This window comes from Psittacula echo (genome assembly GCF_963264785.1).
Source record: "Psittacula echo genome assembly, chromosome: 1".
NCBI lineage: Eukaryota > Metazoa > Chordata > Aves > Psittaciformes > Psittacidae > Psittacula > Psittacula echo.
Window position 1 is genome coordinate 53,668,921 of NC_137735.1, and position 22,336 is coordinate 53,691,256.

The window sequence follows — 22,336 nt, forward strand, 5'->3', positions numbered from 1 at the left end:
TTCATGTCAAATGGCTGAATTTTTATCTAGAAATTATATAACTCTTTGGAAAACAAGGCTTCTAATTTTAAAAGTTTTTCTTCTTTTTTAATTACATATTTAATTATTGTTGCACTGACTGAAATCACACTTATTCCTTTAAACATATGCCCACATAAACCGGCAACTTCTACGAAATTCTATCTTTTACCCACATGGAAAAGGCAACCCTTCTGGTTTTATATTTCAGTGGCAAAAATTAGAATACCTGAAACTCTTGCTTTGAGCATAGTAGAACACCCCAGTATACTCCCAGTCAAGAGTGACCCAAGGTATTTGCCAGCCCTCTTCTTCATTAGCTGGTAGGACCCAGTGTTTTAAATTGTTACCTTTCCCAAATTCTGTTGTCCAGCCTGAAATGCTCTAACCACATGGCATTGCAAAGACAAACTCTCAAGTTCCTCCACAAGGTGACATGGTTAATTGAAGCATGGTGTGAAGCAGCAAAATCTTTGCCATACATTATCATTGAACTTTTTTCTTCAGTGTCTCTGCTTTTATATAAACCATTTATAGCACCTAGAGGGGAACCCCCTTCAACGTATTTTTAATCACTGCTGGTTGGAAAAGAGAATGCACCAGAAGAGATGCAATGTAGTGACAGGGAAGAACAGAGAACCCAGCCTTACAAAGGTAAGTTATGTCCTGCACATGGATACATAAAGGAAAGGCGTCCAACAGGGAGAACCTGTGATACAGGCTCTGACAATGACAGATACCAGGTGGATCTGCTAGGGGTGACACCCCATTCACAGGGCTGCTGCATCTTTGCTTGAGGCACCAGAGCTCAGATTAGAGTCTGCCCTCTTGACACAGAGGAAGTCCTGATATAATGTTCCACATCACAGAAGATTTGCCCCTAAATCAAAGTAAATTAAGCTGGACTCTCATTAAATGTAGGATACGAATGCTAGGAAACACCCAATAGGCTGAACTACTGCAAGCATTCTTGCAGTCTCATTTATATCATACTCACTATCCTATAATAGGAACTTACTGCAGCTATGACAGTAGACATCCTCAGGTTTTAGCTCATTAACACTATATTCAGGAAAACAAAACAGAAGCCTCCAGGCACCCAAAATGTTTCATATATCTAAAGGCATCTAGTCTCCTTTTAACTCTTTCTTTGAATACAATACCATGAAGTACCACCAAATACTTTTAGAAATAATTTTACTTGCCTATTGATGAGAAAGACAACATATTTAGGCAGAAGTTCCTACAATTCTTTGATTTTTCTGTAAGAAGTTTTGCTGTTGAGAAAACCAGATGGCAACAAACAGAGAATAGGTATACAAACTGTTTTCATAATATGTATTTGCCTCATTGCAAAAAAAAGTATATTTACATATACACACACATATGTGTGTTCCATCACCACACATCAGAAACTTCGCTTGAAATGATTTTCAATATTATTTGATGTAATGGAGCCTTCACTAGGAGCAGGGGGATTTTCAAGGCCTGGAAGACACATATTGATTTTTCCCCAGTTCTGTGGGAAACTGACAGTTTATTCATAAGATCCTCTGTGTGTGCTGAAATACTTATTCTAAATGCTGTCCAGAGGAAAGAGACTGGGAAGTTGAAACATTAGCTGAAGAATCTGATACAGAGTTTGATGTGTATTAAAATAAATACCGCTCCACTGACATTTACCTCATTTGTATTATACAGCTAAAAAAGTAGGCTCTGTTTTTAGCACCTCCACGAGTCAGGCCATCTGGAGGTTATGCGAGATCACACTGAGTCAGAGTTTGATACCAAATCAAGCACCCCTGACTGCAAGCCCCAGTGTGTTAGTGACATTTTTAAATGCCAGCGTAAGAGAAGGCTGGACTGCTCTAGATCTCTGTGTACATTACAGAAACAGCTATACAGCATCCTGTGCCATCAGTGACATCCACCCACACCAACACTTATACCTGTACATATCCTGCTGAAATCAGTGGAAATCTATATTCCCAGTGGTCCACGAGAGAGGATATTTTTTGGCAGAAGCAGCAGCACAGTCACAAAAATTGGGATGCTATCCAAGCTCACACAATAGTACAATGGAAAAGAAACAAATCAGGCCTCAAATCAGTACAGAAGAATTTATGTTTTCCTGGATTTTGCACTCTAAAACTGTGGCAGAATGCAATTCAGCACATGGCAAAAACGGATAAGCTTTTCTGATTTCTTTCTTTACTGCATTGCAACAGTATCTGCTAATTTTTAATGAGGAAAAAAGATGGAAACTGGTACAAGAGTACAAAGTCACTATGAAATGCTAGCTAAAAAAAAGTCAGATATTTGGAAGTTAAAAAAATTACCATACTGCAAGGCACTTTAATAGTTAATGCTGACTATGACTTCTGGGTCATTTCTAACAGAGCTGGGTTACTTTATGAGCTGTTCAGCTTCTTGCTCCTGCCTATATCAATAAACCAATTACAGTCCTGTTGACAGGCTACTAGCCATGCATTTGGAAAATGCGCTGCATATTTTGGGCAAAGCAAAGTACGAAGACTGATTCTATCCTACAGCACTATAGTTGAAGACTAGAATTAGGTCAGAAGATTTCTTTGGATCAAAAATATTCTCTCTCACCTCCAGCTGCAACTGGAAACAAACCATTATATGCTAAATGCTTATAGGAAATCTTCACAGATTACTGCCCTTGGTTAATGGAGTATGAACTGTTGAAGTACCTAGACTGAGCATTTAACAACACATCAGCTTCTTGCTCCAAATTTATAACTTGTAGTAGCCCTAGTGCCAAAGAGTTTATAATGCATTTTCAAGAAGAATTCTATTTGTAGGAATGGAGCCCAAAAGAAAGGCAAGTGTTGTTTTACTAACCATAAGCTCAAGTTTCTTATCCTCTGCTAATCATTAATTATTGCATCTTATAGAGTTTAAGGAATAAATTTTGCTAAGAAGTACTTCAGGATTATTGTAATATATGGAACTAGGCCTTAGGAGAGTGTTCTTTAAGAACAGATTGCATACATGCTTCCAAGCATACTTCCAAACTCCTGTCCACTGAGACACAAGTTCCTTACGTTTTCTATTCCCCCACCCACTCCTCTCCTATATTTTCCATCTGAAATTACCCTACATCTATTGCAATGCCTGATAGAAGGGGTTTGGGTTTTTTTTTCTCTTCAAAAACATGGTTTTGGGTTCCCATTTGGAAAATAAAAAGCCCTTCTTCCCCATCATAGTTCACGGTTGCTTTCCCTGTGTGACTATTATATCTTATACTGTAGCTGAATATGTACACATATTGTAAAAAAGCCAAAGAGTTTTATCAGGAAGAGAGTGCCTTACTGAATTAAGGTAGCATGTCCACCTTCAAAATCAATGTTACAGGACATGGATCTGGTGCCTTTATTAAGAAAGTAGTATCAACATGAAACAAGGGGAATGGACCAGGATCAACAATAACTTGCTTTTGCACATACAAATGTTCATAAAATGTGCCACTTGCAGAAGTATTCTGCTGAGGTTGCCTAAACTCTAGGTGCCATTCACATGTATCTGATTGGGACACTAAGGATTCATGAGACACGTGCCACCAAGCAAAACTCACTGTGACTAATTTAGTCAAGATAGGAGACTGGTAAATACTTGTACCAAATTCATCTTTAACACAGAAAAAAAAATATGTAAGCTGCATTTAATAGTTCCAATAACATTCATTTGAAGTATGCTGATATCAAACAGAAATCATCGCACAGATAGTCACAATTATTTTTTTCCATTTCTTGTGCCCTTACATTTCTTCAATCTTTTATAAACTGTTTCATAAAAGTTTCATAAACTTTTAAAAATAGCTTCAAACAATAATATTTACAAACACCCAGTTCTGGCAAAACAAATACTCAGGAGAAAGGAAACAGCTTCACCCATGTCCCTCACCTATTTCTTTTTGTGTAACCAATAATACAGCCTGTCACAAAGTTAAGAAGGAAGGCAGGGCAAAGAAAATGTTTCTTCCAAGAATGACCCCTACAAATCTGAATTAATTCCCCTGGAGACAGCAAAGTTAGTCTATTTTTATATGCATTTAAAAAAGTGGGGCTACATCTGCTGAAAGAGACACTGAGAAATCCAGGAATCTCAAGCTCATAATGCTATATCTGTTTCATCAGCATGTACATCACTGCCTTTCACTGTTACGAAACAGTTGTGCATTTTCCCCAGAGAAGCATTGTTCTGTTTCTGGCAAGACCACTTGTGAAACGCTAAGTTATCTCTGCTGTAAGAAGTTTTTAAAAAGTAAATAAACATCACTTGATTGTAAAAGGGGAGGGAACAGAATGCTTCCACTTTCAGTGCACAGGCATCTTCCCAAGGCAGTTTTTTTAGAGATCAAATGCCACAGAACACATTTGAAAATTGCAGGGAACAAGCTCCACAATGAGTCTTTTTTTTTTTTGTTACCACTGTGGCAAGGGAGAATTACATAGCCAAAACTCCCTTGTGGATATCTGAAAACCAGCTGACATCGGAAAATGATCTTCCGCCCCTTTGAAAACATAGTATCAACAATGTACAAAATTTCATAAACAATCTATTTGATGTTCCTTAAAGGTCAGTGCACTTTTCCAACACTTTTCCCATAGCACATTTCTGTAACCTTATTCAGTTTTCTTTCTGCTATCTTCCTGTAACTCAGAAGACAATGCAGACTCCCATATGGTTGCCATCAAAATTAGCAGATGCCAGCAAATTAAAACACAAATTATGACATGTAATATGCTGATGGATCGTAACTCCAGCATCTCTCACAACTGAATCATCAGATAAAGCAAAGGTTTCTGAGGTGTCAGTGCTTTTTATACATCTGCCCAACCAGGCTAGGGTCAGCGCAACCAAATGTGGATTGAAACTGAGAGTTAAACAACAGCATATATCCACAGTTTCCATCAAGTGTGATAAAACACAGACAGCAATTTAAAACGGTTCTTGGAACCAAAAGTTGGCTTTAAACTGTCTTGCAAAAGTAGAAGGGGTAAGAAGGGGAAACAGTTCTTGCCTTTTGGGAAGTAGGGCAGCCTACTTTTACTTTCCTGCATTGTAACTTTGACACCATTCTACATAGAAGTCTAAGGGAGAAGGGGAAGAGAAGGCGTTATTTGTTTGCTTTCTTTAACAACAGAAAAATGTTTTTCTGTTACTTTATATTAGGGCTGCAGCCTGTTATCTAAATCAAATTACATTATGGTTTACCTAGACAAAGACATAAAGGCTCATTAAAACGAAAAAAAAAAAAGCACTGTCTATTCCACCAGCCTAGAAAGGCAGCAAACATTATATGGTGATTTTTCACAGCCATTATGCTACTCAAGTTAAAGCACACATGTGTGCTCTAATCAACAACCAGCAGAAGAACAGCAGCTGAGCAATGGAAAGGGAAACATAATATTGCCTTCTAACTTTCTCAGTTCCTAAACCTTACTTTGTCAACTGCCAAATGACCTTTCATTTTCCCTAAGAACACAGTAGTCTCAAAATATTTTTTCTGAACAAACACTTCCAGCATATTTACCAACTTTAATACTGAAATTCCAAAAAAAAAAATTGTAAGTACACCTAAAACATAAATTAAGCATAGACTCAGTGGATAATACTGTCTTCAACAACAATATGAAACACAGATACATACCTCAGGTGGTGCAAGACTGAGAACTACCTCCTAAAGGGGCCACTAGTCACTTTTAGTTACAACTACCCACACAGCATTTGAGTGCAACTTTCCTATATTCATTATCCTCATAATTCAGTTGTGGTTTTTAAAAAAGAGAAATAAGAGACCAGCACAAAACCAAAGAATTGACCAAAAAAATAAATAAATTTGATCACTTACTTTGCCCATACTCTGTGGCATATAAAGCCTCTGATTTCTTGTAGCATCCTCAGTTTAAGCAGTATGTACAATCATTCCCAACATAATTTCAGCTAGTCTATAATACTCCTCTGTTCAAGGCACTGACAATTTCCTTGTCAAAACCATTACTCTTCCAACTGGTTCTCTTTATTTATAGTCCAATGGTGTATGAAGCAGACTAGAGAGTATTTTCCTATTTGTTTACATTAAAGTCTTAAAAAGTTGTGTTAAACCCACTACATAGTAATGCTCAGGCAGAAGTTTTAACAAAGGTGTTCTACGTATCTCCATGTTAGCAAGATCCCCGGAGGGCATCATGGGGTTAATACAATGCTCTCTTCATCATTTCAATGTATTTACAATTACTACATCAGTGGCTATTTTTGATTATAACTTTTTTGTGACCAGTCAACCAAACTTGTAATTTGCTTTTCTGGCCCAGTTTCATGATAGAATATTGAAGGGTTTGCGATTAATTCAGTAAAAACAACATTAAAATGCGTTCTACAAGAGTAACTGCCTATGTTTTCACTTTATATCATGAGAGACATAGTAATAACTGCAGGCTCCCTCATGAAGAGATTACAGTATTCTGAAGAAATGACTAAACCTCCTATGAAGTGCTTTGTCTCTGTGGATTTCAAGAAGTTTAGCCAAGGACACAAATGAGACAATTATCATTTTGCAAAAGGGGAAATCTGTAAGCAAGGGCCACACATCAAGCAAATGGCAGAGTGGGCGGTATAGTCAGGTCTTCAGATTAGTGTTCCAGCAGTATAAAGCCATGTGGCCTTGTGAAATATCCTTTAACCCATTCAGTTACAACAGAGAAACATCTGCAGCCATGCAAAAACTATGCTGAACCAGCCTCAACAGCACAGGAAAACAACTAGCCACAAAATATCTAAAAACATACAGCTTCCCCACCTGCACCATCCCCACACTAAGCTTTAGAGAATAAGATGAAAGAAATTACACGATATATAGCTTCTTATAAACTGATGGTGCCTGAAGGAGCAAGATCACACATTCATGTACATTTTACCATACTCTTTCTCTTCCAAGGACATGGCACATAAGTGTTCCTCACACTACTTTGCTCTCTGCTGAAAAACATCTGTGTTCACAACAACATACACCCAGGGAAATCAAAATGAAAAATCAGACACGTGAAAAGAACCATGGCAAACTCAACCACTAAAAACTGAGTGAATAGTACAATAAAAAGAGGCACTGTAGGGTCAGAATACTACAAAGCCTGCAACCACTGATCTCCACAGGTCAGTCTTGGGCCAAGTAAACACTGACATGAAACTACAGTCACCTTCACTCCCATCAGCTTACTTGCTCAACTAAGGAAAGGTACTTCAGAATACCTTTTTGGAAGAACTCCTGCTCTTCCAAAATATCTTCAAGCATCTTTACTTTCCAGGAACACAGATATGAGGTTAGCTAAGAACACCAGCTAGCCATGTAACCACCCTCGTTTCTTCTCAACAAGGTGACAACCACAAACTCAGTACTGGTTTGGGGGTTTCTCTCCTCTATTCTTCCCCACCATCATTCAGAAAACTTCAAGGGGGTGGGGTGTCCCCAATTCATGTTTCTAGTCCAAAGAAGCAACTCCATGAGCTATGCATTCAACTTGCCCTCAAAGCCCCTCAAAAATACATTCACCCTACCTCAATTTATGCCTGTTTCTCATTGCTGAATGGAATATCTCATGAAAAGAGGGGAGTTGCACACATAAGAGCCTTTACCCAACTGCAGCATTCTATGAAGTGATAAACCCTCATCATTTATATGCATGAGAGAATGCTCACCCCCTCCCCTCTGTGGTTATGAAATTTGGCATGTAAATCTAAAAACAGCTGCTTCTCTTTCAAATCCAACACATTGAGAAGATGCTAGAAAAGCTACTATATGCAGGTTACATTTCACTATGCAGTTCTGCCTGCTCTACAGCCAGTGCTAGAATGGTGCAACAACATACTGTGCAGTCAGGAGATCGAGCAGCACTGCCAGGCATCCCAGCGAATGCCCAACCAAGCCTCCCATGGGTTTACACTTCAGGGATGGGTGGGAATACAGTTTCCTCCCTCCTCCATCCTATTATTGCTACTACTACTATGTCTTCATAGCTAATCATAATAAATCCGTGCTGTACACAACCTCGCCATTGTGTAATCATTGCCTTAAACTGCGCTGTTTAGAGAACTTGAGCTGTGATTTTACTATTATTTGCATTTAACAGAGATATCGGCAGGAAAACATACAGATCAATTCGCTCTCCAGGCCCGAGTGTCTAGCTGCTCCCTCCCCCACCACAAAGCAGACGAGGGGAAAGGGAGGAGGAAAAGAGGGGAGGAAAAAAAAAAAAGAGGCAAGAAACCCTGTTCGCACCTACAACAAAAGCAATTAGGAGGGCCGGAAAGGAAGAGGAGCCCGCAGTCTCCCAGGGTGCAGGAACGCAGCACGCCAACTTGCCCGGGGAAGGGCTGCCCGGAGCCAGGCGGGCAGGAGGTGACTACAGGAGGGGAGAAAGGGAGGGTTAAGACGGCACCCCCGAAAGCCCCATTCAAACCCGTAACCGCCTGCCACGGACCCAACTGTCACGCACAACCCCGGGGCTCCGCTTTTACACGGTCCCTCCGGTTTTCATTCCTGGCCGTGCCCAGCCCGGGATCGGCGGAGCGGAAGGAGGAGGAAAAGGTGGCAGAGGAAGACACGAAGCGCCGTTCAACCGGCCCACTTACCCAGAAAATGACATTGAAGCCGAAGATGAAATACTTGATGCAACAACTGACTTCAGGCCCCTTGTAGTGCTTCCCGGACATCCTCTGCGCTCATGAAGACACTTTGCTTGCAGCCAGGTTGAGAACCAAAGGGGGGGGGGGGAAATGAATAAGAAGAGGGGGGGACGGACGGGATGGATCTATACGGAGGGGGGCTGGGACGGCGCGGCGGGCAGGGCTCAGCGCCGGTTACTCGCCGTGGGGAGATGTGGCAAGAGCGGCGCGACGGCGGCTCGACTCCGACTTGCCGGGCGCCGGGGATGGCCGGCGAGCAGCTCCCACCTCCTCCTCTTCTCCTGCATGGAGGAGGCCCCGGCTACTCGCAGCGGGAGGGGGGCAGAGAGAAGAAGAGGGGCGGCAGCGAGGGAAGGAGCCGCCAGGGGAAGGTGCTGCCGGGGCAGAGCGGGGAGCTCGGCGCCACCACAGCCCGGCTCGGCTCGGCTCGGCACTGCCCTGCCGGAGCCGCGCGGCGCCCCAAGCCCTCTCGAACAACGCTCGCTCCTTCCCCCGCCCCCACAGCGGCAACGGCAGCCGCGCGCGCCCCGCCCCGCGGGAGGGGGGGGGGGCGGATTGAGGATCGCCACCGGCAGCCGCGGCGGTGTGATTGGCGGCGCGCCTCGCCAATACGACTGCGCGGCGGCGCGCTGAGGGCGGGGCAGGGGCGGCCCCTCCTCTATCTCACCACCCTCCATCCACCCCTCCCACCGCGGAGTGTGTGTCTCTATAGCCGGGTGCGCGGCCCGGCGGGCCGGGGCTAGCGGAGAGGATGGTCGTGAGGTGGCTCCCCTGGGGGTGATCATACGGGGGCCGTGGCCAGTCTTGGTCTGAGGGGGTGGCCTGGCTGTGGCTGTCGCTGCCACCGCCTCAGTTACGTAACGGGTCCGGCGGGGAGGCTGTGGGAGCGGCCGTGCAGGGCAGCCGCCGTGCGGAGAGCCTGCCGTGGGGTGGGCGTTAGTGACCGCACCTGCCCGCGCTGGGGTGAACGCCGTGTTGTTTGTGTTAGGTGCCCGAGAGCGGTAACGGGGTTTGGTGAGCCCATGTCTTCGTTACGGGTTTGTAAGTCCAAGCGGAGGTGTCTTCCATTCTCTTTCCGCGACGTCTCCCTCGGCAAAGTACCCGGCGGGCTCGCTGAGCCCCGGCGTTGCACACAACGCAGCGGTGCCAGGCCGGCGGGTTCCCTCCCTCCCTCCTGCATCTGGGGCGGCCAAAGCCGAGGCAGTGGGGAATTACACAGCCTGCCTAGCGTCAGGCAACAGGGGATAGCGTTCTGTAGCCCGCTCGGGGAGAAAAGGCAGGACAGCAGCACGGTTCTAGCTTGGCAGTGGTAATGAGGAGGAGCAAGACCATAATTGTACTGTAGAGGTTATTGTGAATGGGTGCCTTCAGATCGCCTCCCACTTGAACTTGTATTCGCTGCACGCACAGGAACACATGAAGAACCATTTTACAATGCTTTCTAGGGTTTATATTTTAACATACTCCGAATTCATGCTGGACTTGCCAACTGTAAAGTTACGTGGCTTAGTTGTATTCATAGGTTGTTTGAGATTCAGGAGTCTGCATGGTCTGGCATTAACAGAATAATTAACAGCATTTCTTTGCTGAAGAATATCATCATTTTAGTGTTTCAAGTCTTTAGAGTCTTCTGATCTAGCTGTAAGTGCAATATTTTAATTCAAAAGATAGAAGACTTCTTTGTAATAAATTACAACCTTGTAGAGATGGGAAATGTAAGATAACACACTTCAAAAGTATGAATTGTTAGAATTACAAAAAATAGTCTTTGGTTCAAGGTCACTTCATATTCGTTATGGGACCTTGGTCATGTGTCTTTTTTGAAAGAGAAGGAAAATATTTGTCTGTCAGGTCTGGTAGATATTAAGAAAAAGGATCTGCTGAAAGGGTTCCACGAAAATAAGCAGTTATCGGTAAATAAGAAATAAATGCAGCATATTCATACAATTTAACTATGACTGTATAGTTTACCACATGAATGTTGTCTCTATGTCTATTGTTAGGGTATTGTTAACACTGTATCTTTGCAAGACCACCCATGGGAAGAAGGCAGAAAAGGGTGAATAATCAGTAATCCTTAGGTTCTGTACCAATGAGTAAAAACACATCGGTACATACATACAGTAGGGTATGGTAATAATGTGTTATATTAAGGTGCTGTTTTTACAAGTGGCTTCAAATATTGGTGACAACCTGTACAAACATTTGTAATATTCCTGTCATAACACCCTGCTAACACCACGTGTTGGCACCCTTTAGCATTTTAATGCTTCACAGGCAAGAGGAAAATATTGCAGAGTAATATTGATTACAATAAATTCAGTAACAATCTCAGATGGCTTACGTATTAATCCATTCATTCCAAATCAACAACTTAAAAAGAAATGCAACCTACATCAATTATAGCATCAGATTACATGAATTCACTTGCTTTCTCAATCGAGAATAGTATAGCATTGCCAAGTCTCATTTTAATGTCAAAAGCATTTCACATTGTCCCATCACCTGATCAGCTTTAAGAGAACTTAGGATGTCTGATGTTAATGAGTAGAGTGCCCACTTGAAGAGGGTATTGAACACAGAGCCTTGCTCTTTTTAATTCACTTTGTGTGTAGAGTTCCTGTGCAGCCTCAGAAACGAGCAACCAGACAGCAAAGGCAGCAGAACAGCTTTGATGTAGGTAACTGATCTTTCCGAATGCCAGCTGGAACAGAGTCCTCTGCACCTGCAGCAACCTCTCTGGTTTATAAACGCGTTTTATCTCCTGTCCTAAACAAACAGGGATAGATTAAAAAAAATTTTAAAAATCCTTTGGCTTTGTGCCATCTCTTGTGGATCTCTTCTTACATGCTTTGGCCACCTAGGTCTGGCTGAGCAAGATAACTGTGACAGCACCTTAAATTCACTGTTAGTTATCAGTTAATACCAAGTTCCAGTGTGATGTTTTGGCACAAAAGCCTTAGGTGATACTAAGCAGGAGTGACATTACCTTTCCTTGCAGTATGGCAAGACAGTTATACAAATTCTGTTCGTTTGTAATTCAACTGACTAGTCACGGGAGTACTAATGGAAGTATTTCAATGACAAAGCAATGTTTTTAGTAGCATAGTGCTTCCTAACGCTAAGTAATGTTTTGATTTACTACTGACATTGGAGAAGAAGTCGCATCCAAATGATGAAATACACTTTTCATCTCTAAGATGTAAATATCAATGGGCTTCTGACTAAAGACTGGCCAAGTCTAATAGTAGTAAGTGCAGGAAGTTTGAGAAATTTGCATAAGGGGAACAGTTGTGGACTCTTAAATTCTTACTTCTCACCTAATTCCTTCAATTAAATCATTTCTTAGATCCAGCACCTCTATCTTTGTGTCAGCTCCTGTTTTTTGATCTATGAATTCTTTGACATTTTCCAGAGAAAAAGAAATGCAAGTCTGAGTGACTCAAGATGAGAAATGGCTAAGCAGCACATTGAAGACCAAAGTTCCATGAGTTATCACATTGCTAATCTCACCAAGTGCCACTTTTAGTGAGATAAAGGGTTGTGGTCTAAGAGGAGTTCAATGTCTGTGTCCATAAGTCTTGTTATTTCCTAGACACTTCATTTTCACTGAAATTCATAGGATGGCAATATTTTTCCATGGGGAAGCCATACAGCTTTTTGACATACAACAAGATTTATAGAGTTGGAGGTATTATCTACCTCAGAATATTTTTCAATCTAAATACCGTACTGGCTCGTAATGCCATTTGTGTTCATTTGATGGTTTTGCAACCAGGAAAACACTTAGTTTTCTGCTTAGCAAATGAGCGATCACTGATGAGGGGTTGGGGTTTGGGTTTAAGTGAAGTTTTTAGACAAGAATTCTATAGAACCAAACTCAAGTGGTGACACAAGTTGTATCAGCCTTGGTGGAATTACATGCAGTGTCAGAGCTGTGAACAGGACTTCTGCTTCCCACAATAACAACACAAATCTTTTCATTTAGTTCACAAGTGCAAGTACTGATTACTGTTAAGGCTAACACTGGCTAGTGGCTTTCTGGTGAGTGTTGAGCTGCTTTTTCATATGAAACTTAGCTCTCAATATTGGATAATAATATCCCTTTGCAGGACCAACCCAACGTCATTATAATCTGATAACAAGAACGTTGTTAGGATGATTCACAGATCATTAAGCATGTCTATACATTTACAGAGTTAAAGGCCAGAATCTGAAGCTAAGGTGTACCAAATAATAACTCATAAGCAATTGCGTTATGTCTGATTTTACTTTCTCAAGAGAATACGTATCTGAGCATTAATTTTCTTTCTCTGAATGCTGTACTTTTGGTGTAAGGATCCATTCTTTCAAGTGTTCTTAAGAATATCTTAAGAAGCTACAAGTTGTATTCACTCCACTTCCGACCAGCATTTGGCAGATTTTGGAACAAAGATGATGAGAGCTACTAACCAGGATGCAAATTACTTAAAAAGAACTACCAAGTATCCGCAATAATGGTCACAAAGCCTATTGAGCTGAGCTGTACTGCTTGCAGTCTGCCAGCTGGTTTGTTCAAGATGAGCCCAGACAAGTCTTGCAGCATTCTAAGCAGATAGACGTGAAGATGCAGCCTCAGAAGTCCCTTTAGAGCAAACATATGCAAAATGAGATATGCAGACCGTTAGTGCCTGAAATGCTACTTTGAAACTGTAGGGAAAAATAATGCACCCTGCTGTTTCTTTCCTTTGAGAGAGGGAAGAGATAATTTTTCTGCCCAGCACAGGGAGCTGGTACCTCTGCTGCTTGTGAGAGGAAGGGTGGGAGCGGTGGTACACTTCCTCCCTCTCGCTGTGCGGTCAAAAGCAAAAGAGCAGCTTTTTGGGCTGCAGCTGCACCATGGTGCTGCTTGGGGCAAATGTTCAGAAGGACAGCTCTGTTTATGTACTGCAGTGCCTCAGCAAGCCCCTGTTCTGGAGATTTTTGCAGAGCTCACTCATATTAATTCCCCTGACAAGTCTATACAATGATGAAGCATAAATAGTATGACGTACCTAGTCCATAGCTCAGTCACACAGTGACTGCAGGTGTGGTTCTGTACACTCTTACATCCAAACTGGCTCCAAAGTGCATAAACGATAAAGTACTTGTTACAGCAGTTTTATGCACGGAGCAGTGACAAGGCTTAATGAGGTAAAACATATGCATTATTCTACAAAAGAAACACAGATTTGCAGTCCTGAATTAGGGGTTGCTACAATCAGAATGTGGGCAGTCGCCTCCCCTTTTGTTACTGGTGCTTTGGTTGTTAGACTCCAGCAAGTACCAAATTTCCCTTCTAACTTTGTATTGCTAAAGGCACTGGACAAACTGCAAATTTGGAAACTTCCCTTCCCAAACACAGACTGCTGCTTGTGTATACCTAAAGGTTCTGGTGTAATTCTTGACAATGCTCCATCCAAAAGGGCAACTGATGTTTATCCTACGATAAAGCACCATATGATTTTCTAAAGTTAAGGTCCATTAGGTTTTCGAGGCCCTCTGAGTTGCTCTCAGCCATTCTTCATCAAACAACACAGGACACCCTCGCTTCACAGCTCAGAGGTTTAACATATGGTGTTTACTCTGTAATAGTACTCAGGAGAGTGAAGATTTCCTCTGAGTGTGTTTTAATGGTGATAAGATTTTCATCAAATCCACCATTTTTAGTAATGTTTGAGTATGTTTCCCTCCAAGGGTTTTCTTTACTCAACCCTAAGCCACCTGAGCTTCCCATCCCTCCTCCTGTGCAGATTTTTATTTTTCCTGTGAGCCTGAATCAGAGTTATCCACATGAACAATCCCTCAGGAATCAGTCTGCCATCTCTTTCCAGGCAGATCTGTAAACCTGTCAGAAGGTCAGTGAGTGGAAGCAGGAGTTTGGATGAGCGTGTGCAAGACTGCAAATCTGATGGTTGTAGGCTTTAAATGCAAGGTGCAGTCAGAGTGGTGGGACGGAAGGCTAGCAGACCAATTCATCTCCGAGCCCAGCTTTTAGAAAAGCTTTCGGCCTGGCCTGGCCGAAAGCCACAAGCTAGAGAGGAGCTAAAAGGTGTTGGAGCAGATGTTTGGCCAGCCTGGTTGAAAGCTCAGCTCCCAGACCTCTGTGCAGGTGGGGCTTCAAATCATCTTGCTGAGAACAGAGTGGGAAAAGCCAACTGTGCAACAAGCTCTTGTTTTAAATCTAAGCAACACTTTTCCCATTGTTTTTTAGTTCAAATGGCTGTAGAGATGCTGTGATCTGAAGGTACTCTGTGTCATTGCCTTCACAGCAGAGTTGATCCAAAACCTTCTGGGGAGGGTGATGAGGTACTCAAGGGAGTCAGCACCTGCTGGAGGAGGCCCCAGATCTGCAGTGCACTCCAGCTGCAGGGAGCCACCTCCTCACCTGTGGTAGGAACATGCTTGCTCATCTGGGCTATGGCAATAGGAGTGGCAAAAGGGCTGCCATCTTTGTGACTTCAGTGTCTCCTGTCTGTCGGACTACATGACAGAATGTATCCAGGGCCTCTTAACAGTTTTTAAGACTTTACAGGAGTTTCTGCAAGTGAGATGGTAATCCCAAGCAAGGTGTTCGATATGTTTAACCTGATTTACTCATAATTTTGTGTCTTGTTCTCCATACACACCTCCATTCATGTCTCACAACAGTTACCACATAGCAGGATCAAAGATACCAGAGTTTCCTTTACATTTGGTATTGACACTTCTGATTTCTCAGATATTATGCAGACAGCTGCCACAGCAAACATAGCACTTTCAATAACACCAGCGAACCAGGTATTTTACAGTAATATATAGTTTATAGTTATAATATATAGTTTATGCTGATGGACCTGCTTAGGAACAAGGTAAATAAAATACTTAAAAAAAACCCCAATATTCCCAAAAGGCATAAAATAGCAGTACTAGAGTCATTACAAAACCATGCTGTGTTGTCAGGGCTTTTTACTTCCCATAGGAGGGTGGGAGGAATATAGCCGGCCTGTGGTAATGCTACATCGTTGGCAGATAGTCCTCTTTGCTCAGCCATAGCATGCTGTTTGTAGCAGGATTAAGTAGCAGAAGATAAGACTCAAGCTAGCCACACAATTCCTCTATTTACTTGGGACCTCCTCTATTTTGAAAAGTTCAAAGAGCAAGTAAACTGGGTCCAGACTTTGTTTCTGGACTTCTTCCGAGTGCAAGGTTACGCTTCATAAATAAACTGCACATATACCCTTCAGGCACCTTTAAAAGGAAGGCACTTCAGAAAAATGTACAATTTATTTGTTTGTAATTCCAGTAAGAAGAAATTTCCGAGCCTTTCTTACTCTCTCCGATTATATTAAAAAACCCCAGAAACTTCCCTGCAGATGAGAACAGAGTAGCCGCTAATATTCTTGTTGGGTTGAACAATTACTTTTGAAGTCTATTTCTTCAGAGGCTTGTCATTTGCTGTATGCTTCGCCACCCATGTTTCCCTGTGAGTTTGGATATGTAGAATTTGTTTTAATTTCCTGCTCTTCTTCTACCACACTAATTATACCATCAACTTTTTTTGCTGTCGTAGTGCTTTAAGAAAATTGAACTGTGGGTCACTGGTATCTGAGACAATATTTGGAAAATAAAAGAAACCCCACCCCAGACTTATTTCTAGGTTCACCTCGGTCTTACCATTTCAGGTACCACCATCACATCTTCACATATCTTCAGCATAGCTTCAGACCCTTGCACCACTATTAAAGGGCCCTGAGATTTCCAGGTTTGACATCTGAGATTATACTACCTTGGAGGCAGAGATTATGTCTCCTCCTTGTTCCTGCAAATGGCAAGCATAAAATGCTAGTGTTGCAACTGCAAAACAGCTAAAGTAAATCTAATTAAAAATTGTACCTCTCTGTTGTTTGGAACTCAAGGATACAAACATGTCTATAAATACACAATGTGGACCCAGTAAATACAATAACAGATGTGAAAGTGTGAAGAAGAGACTGATAAGGGGAAAAAAAAAGAAGTGATATCTTCAAGAAACAGATGCATACTTTGTTCCTCTTGTCTGCTTTCAGGCAGGAGAAATCTGCCTTTTGAAGTAGGCCTCCATTGCTCAGTATAATATATCAGTCTGCAGTCATCAGGCGAGCTGACATTTTTACCCAGAAGTATTAACCTTTTTGAAGAGACTGACCGTGAGTAAAATAATTTTTCTCAAAGGAAAGCTAATTTTGCCCAGGACAGACATTTCTGCCCCGAACCACAGTGACATAAACCTCAGTGTCTAAAAGTTTTACAGATTTTACGTCACCAAATTCACCAGACAAAAATATGTGACTGCTATGTCGTGACTTCTCAGGACTTTATAATGTGATATCCCAACTGAGTGATGAACTGTTAAGTGTGTCGCACTTATGCATACACACGTAAAATGAAACACTCAATGAAAGTTGTGTCACATATGTAATGGAATGGAAAAAAATAACAGGAGTTAGGGAGATTTTTGTCTCAGCAAACATCTATCATTTTCTTAGATATCAGCACAGCTTTTTCAGTAGGTTTGAAAAGTCTGAAATATTCATCATAAAGGTAAATCTGCTAAAAGCATCAGCTGTTTAAAAATGCTAAGTTATAAAGGGGGTAGGGAGAGAGCTTACAATGAGTCCATTGTTCTGCTCTGAGCACTGTCACTCAGAGCCGGGAACAAAACCGAGAGCTGGACAAAAAGGAGGTCCAGCCATCTAGTGGTAAATTACACTGGTGTACTGCTTATGTTTGCCTTCCATGGGCCTCCGTGTGCTCCGTAGATGGAGCAGGAAACATTTCCCAAATTTTGATAGGTGCAGGACCTGGCAGCTGAAATGCATTGCACTCTACAACTGCCTGAAAGGAGGATGGCAAGAGGTGGTGGCTGGTCTCTTCTCCCATGTAACAAGTGATAGGTGTGTCAGGGAAGGCTTAGATTGGATATTAGGTACAATTTCTTCACCAAAAGGGTGGCCAGGCATTGGAACAGGCTGCCCAGGGCAGTGGTGGAGTCACCATCCCTGGAAGTGTTCAAAAAACGTGTAGATGCGGCCCTTAGTGACACAGTTTAGTGGTCTTGCCAGTCCTGGGATAATGGTTGGACTTGATGGTCTTAAAGGTCTTTTCCAATGTAGTTGATTCTGTGATTCTAAGTTTGGCAGGAGAAGTAACCATAGGAAACACAAGGTCAGCTTGCACTAGATAGACAAGGCAGAGCCTGCAGTCAGTGTTCTATACTATACAAGTACACCTGTTACTGTTGCCTGCTTATTGTACTGATTCAGTCTTTTTCCTGGAATGTATCTGTGTCCTTGCGAGCTTGCACTTGCCACTGTGCCTGCAACTGTATAGCGGTATTCTGGGAAAATTTTGGGCAGTTTTCCATAATTCCATATCAGAGAACAGCACGTCTAGAGGATATGGGCAGCAGAATGGTGCAATGCGTTCAAGCCCCGCTTCACACAAGGAAAAGAGAGGTGTATTGTCACAATTGAAACAAGAGCGATGCACTCAAACAGCTACACAAAGTAAGCCATACGATTTCAATATAGGATAAAACTCCTACCTACCAAATTTATTGAGACTGAACTGTTTCATATTTTCTGTGTGGTTACAAACTAACAGAAAAAGCTTAATATTGGCAAGGTCTGAAGAGACATCAAAATAGTAAACCATGAAATACTTCAAAGAAAGAATAAAAAACATACACTGTGTATGCCTGAATACCTCTTGGTATTCAGCCCAGTACACCAGAGCTCCCATTCCAAAAGCGATCTTAGTGTTTAGAAGCCCACATCTCCTTGAGAGTGAGTCCTGCAGGGCCTAGTATGCAACTTGCATAGGCACAGGCAAGAGGTACCCAGTGGGATAGCCTATGCAGTCTGGATGTTAAATGACCATTATTTTCAATGTAAATTTAATTTTAATAAAAACATAAAGCAAATTCTCTCTTTACCCAGCTTTAGATGGATGTGCTTTAGCTACATCAACCAAAATTAAAGATACCACCTCTCTTACATAATGACATCTGTTTGTTAACCTATGGAGTAACAGCATGATATTAAATTCCCTGTTGCTAAATTTTACTCCAAGCTATTCTGACTGCTACAGAACTCTTTTGAAATATGAAATTTTGTCCAAAGCACATCGCATTTGTGGCTTATATAGACATGAAACTGCATTGCAGGTTGTACTCAGCTACAAAACACAAAAGTACAGTCACGGTTATAGCAGGCATAGCCAGTCAATTTCTGTGAAACTCCAAATAGTTACTTCGTGCTGTGAGAATTTTTGTATCTGAAAACAAAGTTTCATTCAAAGTAGTAACTGCAGCATGAACTGATTTTAGCAGACACATTTGTTCTTTATCAGAACACACAGTACTGGAGCAAGTACAGAGGATAATGCTTCCCTTGAGGTAGGGGATATCCTGAGTCAGCTCAGTGTTACTTGCTGACAGCCACTAGTGTAGAAAAGAAATACAGCTGCTTCCTACTACAGTGATATCAGCTACTATATCTCAAACTCTCACTTCTAGTTGTGCAATGTCTCTGTTACCTACAGTGGATAGCTAGAAAAACAGGGGTAACACATCTGGTTACTACTTTGAAGTGGTATTTGCCATTGATTCTCCTACCAAAAACTGGAAAATGGATACGGATGCAAATTTATCATGAGTTTTGTCAGAGTTCTGTTCTAAGGAGTGTTTGGCCACAGAGAGGTTGAATCTCCCAAAGAGCAATTATGCTCATTTTTCATCTGGTCTTTATCAAACATGCTTTCTCACCTGGCTAACCTAAGAAATTAACTGCCCGGTGCCTGCAACACTGTGTTCCTGGTGGGATGGCTGCCTCATGCCATCTGTCTTTGCCTTTCTCATTTCACTGATGGATCACACCTGATTTTTGCCTTGAATCCTACACCACAATACTTTCTGAGCTGTGAAACTACAGATGTTAGAAGGAAAATGAGCAGAAAGCTGTGCGAAGTTGTCTGTTTTATCCACTGGGAAGCAGAGGCAACAGGTGAGCCGTAATAGACTTTCTTACAGCATCTTAGTAAATCAGTGTCCAGGTTTGCTGCCTGTTCCTGTACTCAGCAGTCAGTAAGAGACTAGGATAGAATTTTAGACTTGAGTATTCCGCTTCAAAATCTCTCAGCCTGCTTTTCCTTTTTGCCAGGTGAACAGGGCCTCATCTTTGGGATAGAGTAGCATCCAACTCTGCATTCCCCTGCCATATGTTTTGGATATTCATTGAAACAGTGTTATTTTTTAAAAGGCTCAAAGCTGGAATTTAAAAGCTGCTGACTTAAGAAAAAGGAGTCGGGAAGGAGAGCAACAGAGAAGGGGTCAATGTTCTTGGGCAGAAAACATGGAAACAGCACCTCCTTCAATTTGTAGAATACCCACAGGGGTGAGGGTGGGGTGGTTTGGCAAGGAGTACAAATACACACAATCCTGTATCCATTTGTGGCTGTCTGCACTCAGAGCATCACTGCTGCCTTGCTTTCTGCTACTCTGCAGGTTGCCTGCTACGCTCTGCAAACACACTCCACTCTTGTGGTTCTTTTTGAAGCAGCTCCTTAAAACAGATGTCCTCATACGTGTCTCTTGCCCACTACATAAATAACAGTTTGCCTCACGCTTCTGCCATCCTTTTGAAGTAAATTAAAAAAGAAGGAGCAGGAAAGAAGAGCATCCCTTCCCACCAGTGATTTCTGTTGTAGCTTTCGTGGCACTGTCATTTCTGGGGCATGTGTTGCCTTCATGCCCTTCTTAGGGTGAGATACACAGGTTTGCTTTTCCTGTCCTTCTTCTTTGCCCTTCCCAAGATTCTTCCCTCTTTAGTCCCTTTCCAACTCTCTCCCACTTCTCCTTCTCTGACTAAGCACTGCAAACACCACAAGTCTCATTGAAACTTCCTCGTGAGTAATACTACTGTGGAAGGATCCACACATACCAATTACAATTTGCCTTCCTCACATAGTCCTCTGCAGTTAATAGTACCTTGCTTGCCACCCAAGCATGCCTGTCTGGGGCATGCTGGACTCTTCCCTTCTGAGGAACTGTTCGTCTTAAGCGCTTTGTCCTTCATTTCTCTTGGCAATACTAACATCAAAATATTCCCAGTAAACTGAATGTTTGCAGAATGGGCTAGCTGGAGATGCTTATGTGTTCCTGTGAACCCGACAGAACCAAACCAGTAACACCAACAAGAACCAGCCGATCGCATCACTGGAAAGAGCTGAACCCAACTGCCATGCTCCCTCTTGGTCTCCCTTTAGAAACCAAGCCTGGGATGTGGTTGCCAGCTCTCCAAGGATCTCCTCTGCTCTCCCACAAAACAGTAAGCGTTGACTTGGACTCCTGCTTCCAAAGAACATGCAGAGAGCAACCTTAGCTCGAAGACTGTGTAACTATTGAACATTTAATTTTAGGTGTTGAATCTAGGAGAATCAGTCAAGCAATCAATCAGCCTGTCCATTCCAATGATTAAAGTATGTGCTGAGTTGTGGAAAAACATATGAAGTAAAATATCCTTGATAGAATGTTTGGCCTGAATGTCATTATCTGGTACCTTTTATGCACAGAGGAACTGATTCTGCTGGCTTTGCTCAGAATGCAGCCAGGAAGTATCCTTACAGGTTTAAATAGAGCTGATCAGTAAGGTACTTTTCGTGAATGGAGGAAGCAAGCACAACCAGCAGAGGTAAATGCAGAGGAATTAAATAGGCCTAAGAACTTTGATCCCACATGTGAAAGCCCAGCTCCAAGTAAATCATTAGGAGTTTTGTGATTTTGGCTGTGGGTGGAGAGGTTTTACCGCACAGGTTATTGGGCAATGTTCCTACCAAAGTACAAAACAAAACCACTCTGCAGAGCCAGGGGCTTAGAACAAGAGGAGAATATTTTCCTCTGCAGCCAAAAGCCCCGTGTATGATCACCAATGACATCACTGGAAGCTAAAGCAAGAGATTACAGTCTATAAAATGCAACATCTCAGAGACATTCCTGGTGGTGCAATAGCATTCCTGAATGACTGTTGTCATCAAGACCTCTGGAATACCAAACAAGATTTCAGCAATTGCTAATGCCACTCAGTTATATTTGCTTCTTTTTAGATGCCTGAAGAATGATCAGACTGTCCATATCTACTCCTCTCCTTTGTGTGATGTCTCTCAGAAAAAGGGCTTACAGTCTTGGGTGTCTGCAGAAGTTTTGTTACTGGTGGCTTGGGGATTATACACAGACCATAGTGTAGGGAGAGGGTTTGAATTGGAGTCATAAGGTTTGGAGCTTCCTTTTCTGTTTGTGCCTTACGGCTCTTTTACCACACAGTCTCTTTCTGTTAACAGCTGTGCTCCCCCTAATGCTAGAAAAGGAAAATAGCCTTCTACTACTCAGTGCTGTCTAGGAGGAGATTCAGAGATGCTTCTCACACAGACAGACCTTGCACACCCTGCGGTGGTTTTTAGCCTTATGCTGCATCTCCCAGCATGACTTGGCCAATAGAAGAAACCGAGAGTGTGCGAGTTGCTCACTAGGCACAGCTCTGTGCTATGCTGTAAACTATTGCACAGTTGCAGT

The 22,336-nt window shown here is 42.3% G+C and overlaps 1 protein-coding gene across 3 annotated transcripts in view; it reads right to left on the reverse strand.

Moving 5' to 3' along the window:
* TSPAN5 (tetraspanin 5) overlaps positions 1-17,031 on the reverse strand; it is a 96,694-nt gene extending 79,663 nt beyond the window's left edge. For 2 of the 3 annotated variants that reach the window (XM_080639142.1, XM_080639144.1), the window contains exon 1: positions 8,677-9,211. In XM_080639142.1, the coding sequence (XP_080495268.1) occupies positions 8,677-8,757 (81 nt within the window). In that variant the 5' untranslated portion in view covers positions 8,758-9,211. Of the gene's footprint in view, positions 1-8,676; positions 9,212-16,404 lie in introns of those variants that run through there. The other variant, XM_080639143.1, reaches the window with a different exon arrangement.
* Positions 17,032-22,336: the final 5,305 nt, after the last annotated feature.